The sequence below is a fragment of the Cucurbita moschata genome, unplaced genomic scaffold (genome assembly GCF_002738365.1).
Source record: "Cucurbita moschata cultivar Rifu unplaced genomic scaffold, Cmos_1.0 Cmo_Scf00033, whole genome shotgun sequence".
Taxonomy (NCBI): Eukaryota; Viridiplantae; Streptophyta; class Magnoliopsida; order Cucurbitales; family Cucurbitaceae; genus Cucurbita; species Cucurbita moschata.
This window is the reverse complement of record NW_019268549.1, coordinates 890,113-905,825: the sequence shown is the minus strand read 5'-3', so window position 1 is coordinate 905,825 and position 15,713 is coordinate 890,113. Positions and strand designations below refer to the sequence as shown.

General features: G+C 38.5%; 1 protein-coding gene and 1 pseudogene across 1 annotated transcript; one reads left to right on the top strand and one right to left on the bottom strand.

Annotated features, from left to right (window-relative positions):
* Positions 1-2,390: 2,390 nt before the first annotated feature.
* On the bottom strand, positions 2,391-6,853 carry LOC111430240 (annotated as a pseudogene).
* A 7,765-nt stretch (positions 6,854-14,618) lies between these two features.
* LOC111430238 (uncharacterized mitochondrial protein AtMg00810-like) lies at positions 14,619-15,155 on the top strand. Its single transcript, XM_023066405.1, has one exon. The coding sequence runs from the start codon at positions 14,619-14,621 to the stop codon at positions 15,153-15,155; it is 537 nt and encodes a 178-aa protein (XP_022922173.1).
* The last annotated feature ends 558 nt before the right edge of the window (positions 15,156-15,713 follow it).

Genomic DNA, 15,713 nt, shown 5'->3' with positions numbered 1-15,713 from the left:
AAAAAAAAAAAAAAAAAAAAAAAAACTGATGTGTGTATGGTAGGGATGAGAATCTGGATCCGTAAAAAATGGGCTTCTTAATTAAAGATTCTCTTTTAATTTACTAAAAAAAATAATAATTAAAAAAAAGGTCTTTTAATAAATGTGGAGTGAGGTGAGGAATCTTTTTAATTTTCACTATTTTTTAAAAAAAATTGAGAATTTTTTAGTTTATTGTATTATTTTTCATTATAAATTTTTAATTTTAAAAATTTAAAATTTTCCTAATTCACCCATTAATTTGTAAAATAATTTTTATTTTAAGTTTATTGTTAGTCAAAACTCTTGAATTTTAATAAGTACGACCGTCAGTTTTCTTTCAAAAACTTGTCAATTTTGTAAGATACATGTGTCTGGTAATCCATTGAATGTATAATTTTTTTAAATAATATTAAAAAAAAGTTAAAAAATACAATACAGATCAGTTTATATCCAAAACTAAGATATTTTTTAGAGTAGAAAGAAGATATTTTTATTAATTTAGCGAATTTAAAATTTAAAATTTAAAATTATGATTTAGATTATTAAATAATTAAAATATTATGGTCCCAAGGGATATTGGATGTTTGTTTTTTAATAAATAATTTATGTATTATTGTTTTTGTTTGGTATGTTTCATTGTATTGTTACTAATTAATGCAATGAAAACTCTTTTTCCCCAAATGTCAATTTTAATAGGGTTTGTTTTTAGAGTTTGTTGCAAGGGATTTCATCCCTTTATCATTTTTTTATTTCACCTTTTTTTTTTAATTTTTATTTTTATCTTTCTAATTTAAATTTAAATTTCTTTAAAAAATAGGAATATCTTTTTAACCGACTTACATATTTGTCATTCAGAATTTTAGATCTGTTACAGAAATTGGATCCCCAGAAAATAACCGAGACTCATTGACCTTAGATAGAGCGGAATTGGACTCACTTCAAGACGCATGCTTCTTGCACTTCGTCGACTCATTGTACTCTTGGTTGGTTCATTTTTGTTATAAATTCATCGTTGAAGCACGTAACCGGAGAGTTCTCTATACCCAACTTCGCCCAAAAACCATATTACTTAAATATATTGATGTAATTTCTCCGTCTATAATAGAATATCAATTATGGAATGAATTAATACTATTTTAATTTTGTTAAATAAAATATATGTTCCATTCACTGAGAGATTAGAAATTTGAATTGTTCGGGAAGAAAAATATTTAATTATATAATTAAAATTAAGTCTATTTTACAAGAAAATAATAAATAGATTTATAATTGATTAAACATTAAATATAGTAATTATTTTCATTCAATATATTGAATATATCGGCGGCAAATTAAATACAAGAACTTAAAAGGAGAGGGTTAGGAGAAATGAAATTGGATATTAAACTCATCAACCTTACCTAATCTATACCAAAATTGTGTTAAGAAAGACGGGAAGATCGTTGTTTGTCGCGTTTCAAAAAGACAAATCATTGTAATGATTGATCCGAGCTATCCGACAAAGTATATTTAATTAATCATGTTCGATAGATACGAATGACTATATCAACTAACTCGACATCTCAACTAATGTTAGATATAAAATGTTCCTTTTTGCACTACAACTATACTAAAATAGGTTTGTCCCTTTAATGCCTTAGTGGACGGATATCGTAACATTTGGAACTACTATATTCGAGTGTAGGATCTAAACAATGATTTGGCGTTACGGAAAGTTAATAGCAGTATTACATGGCATGTCTTTGATGGATATGACCCATTTAGGTCATAAATGAGTGTATAAAGAAAACGTATTACCTAAAAAAGTGTCAAACCAATACCGATTAGATCGAATAAAACATAAAGTATAGAAATTATAATGATAATGTAACAACTCAAGCTCATTGCTATCAGATATTGTTCTCTTTAAGTTTTTCCTTTCGGGGTTTCTCTCAAGGTTTTAAAACACGTCTATTAGGGAGAGGTTTCCACAACCTTGTAAGGAATGTCTCGTTCTCCTCTCCAACCAATATGGGACAAGGGGGTCCAACGTCCTCGCTGACACTCCGCCCGGTGCCTGGCTCTGATACCATTTGTAACAAGTCAAACCCACCGTCATCTTTGAGCCTTCCCTTTCATTCTTTCCCTTAAGGTTTTAAAACACGTATGCTATGGAGAAGTTTCCACACACTTATAAAACATATCTGGTAGGGGAAAGGTTTCCACATCTTTATAAGGAATGTTTCGTTCCCCTTTCCAATCGACGTGGATGTCATGGAAAAGGGAGTCCTAAAGTTCATTCATAAACATAAGATAATGGGATTGGAAGTGATGGTATTATGTCGAAAAGACCAAATATTTTTCATGTTGGAAATCCATGGCATCCACTTCTCTCTCCTTCTCTCTCTCATCCTTCTAAATCATTCTATTTCCTTCTAAGATCATATCAAAAGAAAAGAAAAAGTATCCCATAAGCTTAAATAAAATGATAGCAATATCTTTTTCAGGAGGGTCTATGTGAGTAACTATGAGCACTTGATAATGTGGAAGAAAGTGCACAACACTATGGAAGAAGAGGACAAGAAATGCATTAAAACCACAAACAAAACAAAGCAAAGCAAACCCACTACCAATTCCTTCACCCATCATTGCTTTGCCTTTTCCTGTTCTTAGAACAGTTCTTACCTTACTATGGAAAGTTTTGCTTGTTTAATTCATCCAACACCGTCAATTTCTAACCAAAACTGGAACAAGCCATCATAACTCATGGACATAGCAATTTCAGTAAAGGCTTCGCCACAAAAAAGGAAGCAATATCTAATCTTTAGCACACAATTCTTTCAAATCCAATTCCATATCAACAGACAGGCACTACTGGAATTGAACAAACAAACTATCATTGCAGTTTTGGAGCCATGTAAGAAAAGAACAGAGAAATAGATTTGTAATACTTACGAGCAGCAGCAGCCTGTCTCGCTTATGAATCCATTTGGTCAAGTTGTAAGAGCCCAAGCCTACCGCTAGCATCTGAGAAAACGAGAGTTGTTAGAAGAGTAGTTCGTTCAGATGCATGATGCTCACAAGGTCCTTTAATCATTACCTCTGATCCCACCGTGCCGAACCAGAGCACTTCGTTGTTGAATTCGTACTCATTAGGACTAGCAGGATTTCCCTGATCTATATTCTCTAGTTCTCTAGTCAAATCTTCCATTGTCTTTTTTAAATTGGCTTTACTCGTGTCCCCTGATTCACCAGTAGAGACACCAACCATCGTTATTTTGGGAGGAAAAGGACTTGCCTGCACGTTTTGATTCGTACATTCGTGACGAATGTCATCTCTTTAGCTGTTTTGACCACAAATTTCTAACAGGATTGAAGGATTGCTGCTTAATTTCTTGATTGGCTTGCCTATTATCTTGAATGTTGAGGGGTGATGAGCTATAATACTGAAGTTCTTCGGCCTGCTTAGCAGACTCTGAGATTCTTAGGAGAGAAGTTACACTCCTGAAACATAGAACATAAATAGCATCAAAGGTATTGTAAGATGTACCTAATTTTGAAAACCTGAGCACATACCGACAGCTTTACGTAACCATCTATTTCCAAGAATGACTTTATCGACGGTATAAAGAAGCTGCATTTCAGCAACCTTAGAGATGACACTCAGAGGTATTCCAGGATTGCCCATCTCATCCATCACTTCTTGAACCTACTAGAGAAGAAAATGTGAGACGACGCATGTTAGTTGTGGCTTAATAATCGATCCGAGGATAATATGTTCGGAACCCAGATAGAGTATAAAAAGTGGGAGAATAAAAATTATCCTGCTAAGAAGCTAAGCCCCTAAACACTCTATTATTCCTTTCACCCCAAAGGTTCCACATGATTGTACATACTCCAGCTTAAACCGACCTTTCTCACAAAAAGGCGGACAAAAGGGGAGCTACCCGAACATAACATTTATGTCCCTATGATGGGCAAGCAAGCAAGAAACCGAATGTCTACCAAACAAAGCACGAAAAGTTGCATCTCCAAAGAATGTGATTTAGGTATCTTTTTCCACAAAGACCCTTACACAATAGGGCAATTTGTGTTACTAGCAATAATTCAATGCCAAATAGTATTAGATTCAAGTGAAAAAATCAAGAGAGTATTGTGGTTGTTAACCAACATGCTTCATCTCAACGATATCAAGAAGGAGAGAGAATGAAAAAGGGAAAACCGAGAGAATTTACATGAAAACTATCCGACTATCTTACCACTGGAGGCTCCAATATACTATCACTCATCTCTTCAAGAACATCTGATGCTGAGTTATCATCGACTATCTCCCTCTGGCGCTGCAAACGCCGAGTTTGGATTAAAGCATGAAAATGCTGATCATCAGATTCTTCAAGAATATTATCGAGCATGTTTTTATCAAAAAAGTAAGGAGTATCACAAGTTCATAACATTATTGAGCATATCGAGAAAGAAATTAGAATATACTAACAACAGCCTTTTGATTCTTGAAAACACACTATGATATGGTATAGAACCACCCTTTACAACAACGTATTTACTCAAAGTAGCAAACACTGCATAACTAACATGAGAAAATGACATACCACTTTATCCCATCAGTAGTTGCTATTGCAATATTCAAGTTATGGGCACCGAAAACAGGAACGCCATCGATCTTTTTGATTCCACCATTTTGAGACAGGGATTTAAGAAGCTTGTTTGCTGCTTTAACCTACACATTACGAAAGCACACAAGGGCTAACGGCACGACTAACTGTCATGATATTCGAGCTGGTAGATTGATATTTTGTATTAATTGAAGTTTTTTTATTCAGTCAAGAAAAATCATACTTGCTTCTCATTTGGAATGAACTGAAATAGATGACGTTTTTCCTGCATAATACACATAACTTTAGAAGTTAGATCATGGAAGCCAATGCCCAAAATGAAATAGTGAATCTTCAGCAGATTAGTACAGCTACTTGCCGTTTGAATAATGTACCTTATGGTTATGGATTCCAAAGAACAAAATTCCAAAATGAACCGATGACATAATATTGTTAGAGAGAGGTAATCTTTTTGTTCAAAAGTAGAAAAGTTACGGAAAAAGTTAACAAAGAACACGCAAAAGAAATACAGGTCTTCACCAAATCAGCCAATCTCCAACTGCCTTTACATGTCATTAAATATTCTAGAATTCCTTTCCACCCAAATATTCAATAAAGATCCCTTCATTACATTTATGTGAGATCTCACATCTGTTGGAGAGGAGGATGAAGCATTCCTTATAAGGGTGTGGAAACCTCTCCCTAACCTACACGTTTTAAAACTTTGAGGGGAAGCCCAAACAGGACAATATCTACTAGTGGCGGGCTTGGGCTGTTACAAATGGTATCCGAGCCAGGCATTAGGCAGAGTGCCAGTGAAGACACTGGACCTCAAGGGGGTGGGTTGTGCGATCCCACATCGATTGGAGAGGGGAACGAAGCATTCCTCCCTAATAGACGCATTTCAAAACCTTGAGGGGAAGCCCGAAAGGGAAAGCCCAAAGAGGACAATAACTGCTAGCGGTGGGCTTGGGCCGTTACATACCCATAAAACCATCCTTGTTCATCAAAGGTTAGAAAAGAATTGAATGAAGATTTTCATTGCTTCTCACAGTTATCTATACCACCACTAAAAAGAGTATGCAAAAACTATATAGACTACTTAAAGATGATTATGGGATAAGCAGAAGAGGGAACCTTATTCCATATAAATGTTGAGAAATACAATCCAAGCATAACAATGGTATGACATTGTCCACTTTGAGCGTTAGCTCTCATGGCTTTGCTTTGGGCTTCCCCAAAAGGCCTCATACCAATGGAGATGTATTTCCTTACATATAAACCCATGATCCTTCCCTAAATTAGTCAATGTCGGACTTTCCTCCCAATAGACTTGACCCAACAATATTAAATTTAGTACCTTGAACTGCTCATATGCTAAATCAAGACGACATGCCCCCACCACAGCACTTGGAATATTCAATCATTTAACATATGTAACTAAGAAGCAAATACATAAATCACATAAATACTACAAAAGGAATGAGGATAAAGTGTAGCATAAACATAGAAATTTAAGGAGTTCATACTTGCATCGCCTAAATCAGTAAAGAAGCGGAACATGGGGCCATTTCTTTCACTCTTAGTAATGGTTGAGAACATCTTCTTAAGCCACTCTGGTGTTCTAAGAGAACGGAATCAACAAATAAGATATGACACTTGAACGGATACTTCGCTCAGAACAATACAAACAAAACACAAGTTATATACTCATATAAACTTCAACACTTCAGCTATTAAAAAATGAATCACATAAACAGTTCCCCCCAATTACATATTCATAAACTGACTAAACCGTGAGCAGTACTTCTCATATAATGTATACATAAACAGCCATGATTGGCTGCCCATTAGCAAAATCAGTTGTTACCCTAGCTTCAATCAACTCGCTAGCAACATAAATTATCAAACCCAAATGAAAAAACAATTACAGTCAATCTTAACGACAAGAGATGGGAGGGGAACCTTTTAGAAGTGAAAGGAATGTCGAAGTGGGTCGAGACGGCCATAAGACCAGTCCCAGAAAGGTCGCATATACTGAAGACCTGGCCTACAAATGCGGGGCCGCCAGGTTTTCCATCCGAATTGAGCCCTGAAATCCTGAGTGTGGATGGAAAACCGGAGGTAAACTCGGCCGGAGACGACAAAGCGTTGACAGCGGCGGATTTGGAGGAGTGGAGGTCACGATGAGTTGAGCTAAAAGGGTAGAGAAATTGGAGGTAGCGAAATGGAAGAAGTGGGTTATGAATTTAAGTGGATCATTAGGAGGTTCAATCTGAGAGGCCATGAAAGCTTCACAAATTCCTTCTGATGCGACCTGCTGTGTTAACTTTAGTAGCAACATTCATTCTAGCTCTGAGTGGGTGAGCTTCATTGAGCGTGTAAATCAGCATGTGGGGTGCATTTTCTTGCCCGTTCGACTTCTAGTTGCTCGTTTCTTGATATGATTTCAATGACATTCCTAATTTTTTTTTTTGTTATAAGACATATTAGTGAAATTTGAAAGGAATTGGAGTAAGTTAGGAGTGTTTTTAGTGTAAAACAAGAACACGTAAGTAGCCATATATAGCAAGTTTTAATAAATATTTGTAGGAGTCAATTAGGATCATGGATAAATGATTAGAAAACATGTTTAGGAGCCTAATTCACATAGTTTCATGATAGCTAAGTCTCGTAAATAGAAAAGTTTATAATTTAGTACATTATTCGATTTTACCGCTAATGTGCACATGATTTGAGATCTCTAATTGTATTTCTATGTTTATTCTAACCTGGGTTGATTTATTATCCCTTGCTTAAGCATTTTAAGTATGATAATGCTTATTTATCTTATTATATACACGATTTAGGGTTTAGTTCATACTCATTTATGCTTTGGACTAATGTTATGTGCCTTAGAATGCTTGTTATGATTATGTTAGACCACGAACGGTTGTTTTACATTATTTTGGTCCCAGACTATAGTTGTGAGCCTCATAGACCATGTTTGGGTTGAATAAGTACCTTTTAGGGACGTTTAGGGTGCAACCTCTAATTGTGAACTAACCAACAGGGGCTAGGGTTTTCTTGGTACACAAGATTCAGTTATCACCCCATGGGACTCGAAGAGTCATAGAAGGTACATTATTAAGTCAACCCAGTTGTATCTAGTGGAGAGTAATGGGCTTATACTATTCCAATCCGAGGAGGGTGATATGAACATGCAGTTTACTATCTAACTTGAAAAGACGATGAATAGACAGGTATTGTTCCTAAGGCAGGTAGTTGACTGTTCCAACGCAAGGAGGGTGCTAGGAATATGCATTTACTGTTCTTGAAAAGGCAATGTGACAAGTAGTTTACTAATTTAAGAATAGGTAGATGTTGTATGACACCACTAGAGCAAGAGGGCTCACTAGATAGACACGTATGATCATTCTTAGAGCAAGAGGACTCCTCCATACCTATGACAGTTACCCTAGGACTTATTCAAGAGCCACTATGACTCGATAGCGTACAGAAGGTTGCTTACTAAGTATATTTTATTCTTACTCTTCTACACTTTCTTTTTTTTCGAGTGATTAGTAGATGACTGATCATAGTGGAGGCATACTGGTTGTGAGTATGTTCTTGAGGTAGTGCCTCAACTCCAGACATCAGACACAACTCCAAAGGCTAGCTAGTTACCTTAGTTTGTGCATAGCAAGAATGATATGCATAAATTCTAGTGATAGTCTGTGGTCACCTGCTAGATAAAAATGCGATGAGAGCCTACAAAGAGTTTATATATGGGCTATATCTATATACTTATTCCTTTCTACATTTTCTCAGCGATGAGAGCCAACAACTAGTTTGTTTATGGGCTATATCTATATACTTATTCCTTTCTATATTTTCTTTTTCAAGTCCATGACCGTGTTAGTTGAGGTGAAGTGCTGGGAGTTTAGTAGTCATAAAGGAATGTCGACCCGGGGCATCTGTTGAATCCACATATTTTGCAGTCAACATTTTTGTACACACCATGTACCTCGATTCTCATTCCCCTTTTTGAATGAACATATCAAATATTTTATAATACCTAAATCTAATTTAAGTAAAATATTATATTTCGATATATTAAAGAACATTATCTTTAAGTCAAGAGAATCTCACGCATTCTTCTCTAGAATTCTTTAGACATCTTCATTTTCGAGAGGTTTTTCAAATCTTGGTATTGTATTCAAGTCATAATCGTCGTAGCTCGGGAGAAAGTTCCATAAACATCATTTTCAAATTCTCTCATTTTCTTCCCCTTTATCTAATTCATATGAATTCAGGTGAAAACAACATTAAAGACAGAAGATGATAATAAATTACAAAAGAGGAAATAAAATACATTTTCCCATAATTAAAAATATAATTTAATTTCAAACAGTTGTTGGGACATTTTTTAAATAATCATTTAAGCAATAACTTTCTCATAATTAATATAGTATATACATTTTAAATAACTATAATGTGTAACGATAGGCTTAGAATTTGGATAAGGACTCAAAATATGTACTTGTCACCTGATCGTCGTGACATGAAATGTTACAAATGGTATCAGAGTGGTACCTCTTCCAATAAAGTGTTGTTTGGGGATGAAGTAAGATAGGAGCTGGTAGACGTGTGACACTTGAGTAAATGAGTAGTACATGAATAATTCACAGACTGCATTTAAATGAGAGCAATTACGAGGATAGGATAGTTATTTGGTTTTAGTTTGTAGATATTAAGTTTGCAAACACTGCTTTCATCTATGTAACAACTATAATTCATGTGTCATACAATAGCATTTCATACTTATTCACATGCACATTAAATTAGGTTTAACAAAATTTCTCTAATATTACCTCAAAAATGCTTCAAGTTGCAAACCTGTTCCTTTTTTCCTTTATATTTCACAAAAATTTCGGTCAAACTCTAAAATTAAACACAAAATTAGTACCAATCAAAATAATCCTAACAGCCTAAGAAAATTGAATCGAGCCGATGAAGTGTACTGGATCAAACCAAGGCTATTCGCATAAAAGACGATGAGTCAATAGACGACTTTGCTATGAAGTTGACAACGATCGTCAGTGGCATCCGTTCGTTAGGCGATAAGGTGGAGGAGATCTCTATTGTTAAGAAATTCCTTCGAGTTGTTCCTTCAAGATTCATGCAGATTGTTACCTCCCTCGAATAGTTTGGTGAGCTCAAGAATATGTTGGTATAGGAGGTCGTTGATCATCTTAAGGTCCATGAGGAGGGACTTCATGGCTACGAAGACAAAGAGGAGGAGAAACACCTCTTACTCATACATGAGGATGGCTCGCATGGACGAAAAAGAATGATGCATCTGACACTTCTTTTTCAGGTACGAGAGGACATCGCAACCATAATAATGGAAATAGAGATCGTGGACATGGTCGCGAACGTGGTGGCAGAGGAGGTCGTGAAAGTACCTTACAACAATGCCAACCCCTTGAAAGACAATAGCATGATCAAGTGTTACTTTTGTGGAAAGTATGAGCATTATGTGGTAGAGTGCTACAAGAAGAAGCGCGATGAGGAGACAAACCTCACACTCACGCAGGATCAAGAGCCCACACTAATGTTGGCTGAGAAGACGTCAAATATGTTGATGCTTAACTAAGAGAAGGTTATGGTGAACCTTCTCACAAAAGAAGAAAACTGAGTAGAGACCAACATGTGGTGCCTAGACAGTGGAGCAACCAACTACATGACTGGAGATTGAGGAAAGTTCAAGAAGTTTGATGAGAACCCCTATGAAAACGTGAAGTTTGGTGATGGATCAATTGTACCGATCCAAGAAAAAGGATTCATCTTGTTCTAGTGCAAGAATGACGACCAACGTCTACTGACCAAGGTATATTATATCTCAATCTTGAAGAGTAATATTATTAGTCTTGGTCAGAGGAAGAAAGAAGGAAGCAGATGTTCAACAGATGAAGTCAAAATGGTTGCATAACCGCATGTACAAACTACTATTGAAGACCAGCCATCCTCTCTCTCTATTGACGACACTCGCAGACCCAGCTTGGCTATGACATGCAAGAGTTGGACACTTGAACTTTTAGGCACTCAAAACGATAGGAGAGAAGAAAATGGCTACTGGACTACCCAAAATCATACACCCGAACTAGCTATGTGAAAATTTTCTAGTCTCCAAACAAGCAAGATTGTCGTTTCCAGCTTAAACCCATTTCCAGGTTGAGTGACCATTGCAACCGGTTCATGTAGATTTATGTGGCTCAACATGTAATACCCCAAGCCCACTGCCAGTAGATATTATCTTCTTTGGACTTTCTATTTCGGGCTTGTCCTCAAGATTTTTAAAACGCGTATGCTAGGGAGAGGTTTTCATATTCTTATAAATAATGTTTAATCCCTTCTCCAACAAATGTAGGATCTCACAATCCACTCGCCTTTGGGGCCCAACATCCTCTCCAATTGATGTGGGATCTTACACAATCACCCCATCATCAATTGCTCGTAACAACATACTTTCTCTTACTTGTTGATGATTATAGCTGTTGGATGTGGTGCTCAGAGAAAAAGTAGTGGCATTATGTGCATTCAAGAAGTTCAAAAGACTTGTTAAAAATGGTCTGATCACGAGCTAAAAACCTTGTGCATTGAACGAGGTCGTGAGTTCTTATCCCAGAACTTCTGAAAGTTTTGTGATGAGGAAGGCATCAAGCGTTAACTCATTGCACCGTACGCTCCTCCACAAAAAAATGGTGTGGTCGAACGAAGAAACCACACCATAATGAACACTGCAAGAAGCTTACTCAAGAACATGCAAGTCTCCATGACTTTCTGGGTGAGGCAATATGACATGCAGTTTATCTTTTAAACCGTTTACCACAAAGGCGCTAGACATTCGCACTCCCTACGAAGCATGGTTCGGCAAGACAACTCACTTCGAGTACCTAAGAGTCTTCAGTTACAACACATTTTAAGACTGCAAAATCATATATCAAAAAGCTTGATGACAGAAGCCAAAAGATGGTGTGCTTTGACGTAGAGAATGAGTCCAGAGCACACAGATGTATGATTCACAAGATGAGAAAATTCATGTAAGTAGAGATGTCATATTCGAAAAAGAGAAGAAGTGAGATTGGTGCAGCATTGGCGATACCAAGCAGCCTGTTACAGAGTTCACTACCTTGGAAGAAGAAGGAGACGCAATAGACCTAAAATGTACACCGACAGCGACACCAAGAAGTCCACACATGTCATCACTAGAGACTCCGAAAGTCGTGATAAATCCTCTAGAACAAAGATTTCATGCGAGAGCAGAGGAGGATCCACAACAGAGGATGGACCAAAGAAGTTTCGTTCTCTTGCTGAAATTTATGTAGATACACTTGAAGAAGAATTGGGTCCCGACGAGTTAGCAATTGAAACGACGAGTTACGTAGATACAGTGTCGAGGAGCCAAAAACTTATCATGAGGCAGCAACTGAAACGATATAGTAGGAGGTCATGGAAAAAGATCTTAAATGTTGGATTTCAAATAATTGGCCCGGAAATTCTTTATTTTCGGTGAGAGAAAATTGTCGACAACAGGTTGTTAGAAGGAAAATAAAATGCATAAAATAAGGAGGGGGAGAATGATGAAATTTTGACTACCTTATTTCGTTTCAACTCCGTTTTGAGCCCTATGGCTCGGTGTCCCTGGCGGCATGTCCTCCAGACTCCACGTCTTGTTCGGCCGCCTCTTCTTCGAGTTGGCGTGCCGCCAGTCTAGGTGGTTCACCTCTTCCTAATAGGTCTTCCATCTTCCGGTACCTAGCCGAGAGGTTGACTGGTTGCTCTATCGCCAGCTTTAGGATGTAAAGGCGGTTTGCCGTGCACCGAACTTGCGTGAGCAACCGCCGGATCATCACGGATCCTAAGTAGCCCGCGTTTGATGGAAATGTGGCAGCCGGCCTTATCAAGTTGACCCAGGCTCACAATATTAGCCTTGAGTCTCGGGATGAAGTAGACGCTGGTCAGCTTGTGATGATTGCCTCCCTTGCCGACGAACAGGACGGTGCCGGTTTTATCTAACAATCTCCTCCTCAAACCTGTGGTATATCTACCTTATTTCGTTTCAACTCCGTTTTAAGCCCTATGGCTCGGTGTACCTGGCGGCATGTCCTCCAGACTCCACGTCTTGTTCGGCCGCCTCTTCTTCGAGTTGGCGTGCCGCCAGTCCAGGTGGTTCACCTCTTCCTAATAGGTCTTCCATCGTCCGGTACCTAGCCGAGAGGTTGACTGGTTGCTCTATCGCCAGCTTTAGGATGTAAAGGCGGTTTGCCGTGCACCGAACTGCGTGAGCAACCGCCGTCGATCATCACGGATCCTAAGTAGCCCGCGTTTGATGGAAATGTGGCAGCCGGCCTTATCAAGTTGACCCAGGCTCACAATATTAGCCTTGAGTCTCGGGATGAAGTAGACGCCGGTCAGCTTGTGATGATTGCCTCCCTTGCCGACGAACAGGACGGTGCCGGTTTTATCTAACAATCTCCTCCTAAAACCTGTGGTATATCTACCTTATTTCGTTTCAACTCCGTTTTAAGCCCTATGGCTTGTTCTATCGCTAGCTTTAGGATGTAAAGACGGTTTGCCGTGCACCGAACTTGTGTGAGCAACCGCCGTCGATCATCACGAATCCTAAGTAAGCCCGCGTTTGATGGAAATGTGGCAGCCGGCCTTATCGACGTCGGTCAGCTTGTGATGATTGCCTCCCTTGCCGACGAACAGGACGGTGCCGTGACCTTCGATCTCAACGACAGAGCCGCCGCCGAGTTTCACCGTCACGCGAATCCCCGAGTCAAGCTCGGAGAATGCAGACTTGGCCCCAGTCATATGGTTTGTTGCCCCCGTGTCGAGGACCCATTGCCGGTGCTCTTGCTGCTCATCTCTTTTCCCCAGCCGGTGCCTTTATTATGCACAATTGGAGCTCTTCCTCGGGTTCGACACTCACAAGAGCAGTTATGCCGTCGTCGATTACCTCTGTGGATTTGGGGAGCTCTTCCTCGGGATTAAGGACGTCAGGTAGAACTAATGCAGTCACACCATGAAAAGGGCCGGCTCGTCCTCCTCGGTTGTCTCCTTGTTCCTGAGCTTGCTCCAGCAATTTTTGCTCAGGTGACCCTCTGGCCCGTCATCAGTCGGATCCTCCTTTTGATCCGTCCACTCGTTATAGTTGGACCCCATGATGTGTTTATTTTTGCACTTTGCATTTTCTTCTACTCGAACCTGAGACCTATGTGTTGTTAGGTCGACACTCTAGCCACTTGAGCTATTCAACTTGATTGTTGATAGGTTGGCTCCTCCGTAATGATATACACCGATGGCTTCAACCGGGCTCTGATACCAGTGAAAATATTCTAACCGATTTCCTATTTAAATATAACTTATCCTAAAAATGGTCGGAGAGTGGCCAACTGAATCTGTGCCACTTCCTCCTAAATTGCGGTCTAAAACTTAGTTAATCCATTCGACGTGTTTGTCAAATGGTAAAACGGAGAATGAAGGTAATCGTGTGAATCTAAATAAGGAAAAATCAGGTTTTATCTAACATTAAAGCCATTGAGAAGAACAAGATATGGGCATTGACTAGTCCGTCAGTTCGAAGTGGGTGTTTAAGTTGAAGAAGAATAGTGAAAGAAATTTCATCAAGCATAAAGCAAGACTCGTGGCAAAGGGATACGTGTAGTGTCAAGGAGTTGATTTTGAGAAGGTTTTCACGCCAGTGGCTAGATTGGACACTGTAAAGTTGATTCTTGCCCTCGCAGCTCAACACGGGTAGAAGGTGCATCACTTAGATGTCAAATCAACGTTCCTAAATGGTGACCTCCAAGAAGGATTATATGTTGCCCAACCGGAAGGTTTCATCATCAAACCCGAAGAGCACAAAGCGTACAAGTTGCCAAAGACCCTCTACAGTTTACTGCAAGTATTGAGGGCTGGAACATACATCTAAATAAGAGCTTAAAGATTCTAAAATTCATGAAGTGTTCGCAAGAACAAGCAGTGTATACAAGAAACAATGGAGATGAAACACTCATAGTTGGTGTGTACGTTGATGACTTGATTGTCATTGGTACAAATGTGGAAGGCATCAAAGAGTTCAAGCACCAAATGATAAAAGAATTTGAGATGATTGATCTCGGGTCACTCACGTACTACCTCGGTATTGAAGTAGACCAAAGGAAAAATTGCATCACGCTAAAACAATTGGCCTATGCTAAGCAGGTGATGCAGCAATTTAAGATGGCAGAGTGCAACCCAACTAAGTATCTCATGGAAGCAAAGTTAAAACTCGCGAAAGATACTAAAGGAAGCTTGGTGAATTCCACTGAGTATAGGTGCATCATCGAAAGTCTATGGTACTTGACTCATACTCGTTCGAACCTTTCATATGTTGTTGGAATGGTGAGTAGGTACATGGAAAAGACTGCTATGATGCATCATCAAGCGGTTAAGCACATTCTCTACTATGTGAAGCGAACCACAAGTTCTGGGCTGAAGTATCAAAGAGGGTGATGTCTTGAAGAACTAATTGATTTTTTCGATAGTGATTTAACTGGAGGCATTGACGATAAAAAAAGTACTGCAGGAACGACGTTTTATCTCAACATAAATTGATCTCATGGCAATCTCAGAAGCATCAAACTGTGACACTATCTTCCTATGAGGCCAAGTTCATGGTAGCAACTGCGACATCATGCCAAGTATTGTGGCCGAGAAATTTGTTGAACAAAGTGACTGAAAGTCGGTAACTCTCTATGTCGACAAAAAATCTACGATTGCATTGATGAAGAATTTGGTATTTTGCGGACGCAACAAACACATTGACACTTGTTTCCACTTCATCCATGAGTGTGTCGAGAAGAGACAAATCGCTATAGAGTTTATATGCACTAGAGAGCAAAGTGCGAATATTCTCACCAAGGCCCTAGCAAAGATTAAGTTCGCAAAGATGCAAGAGTTGTTGGAGTGAAAAATCTTGAATAAAGTCAAGGGGAGATTGTGAGCCGATAAACTGAAATTAATAAAATAAGTTATTAGCTAATGGAGCAACTTTAGTAGATTTGTCATTTT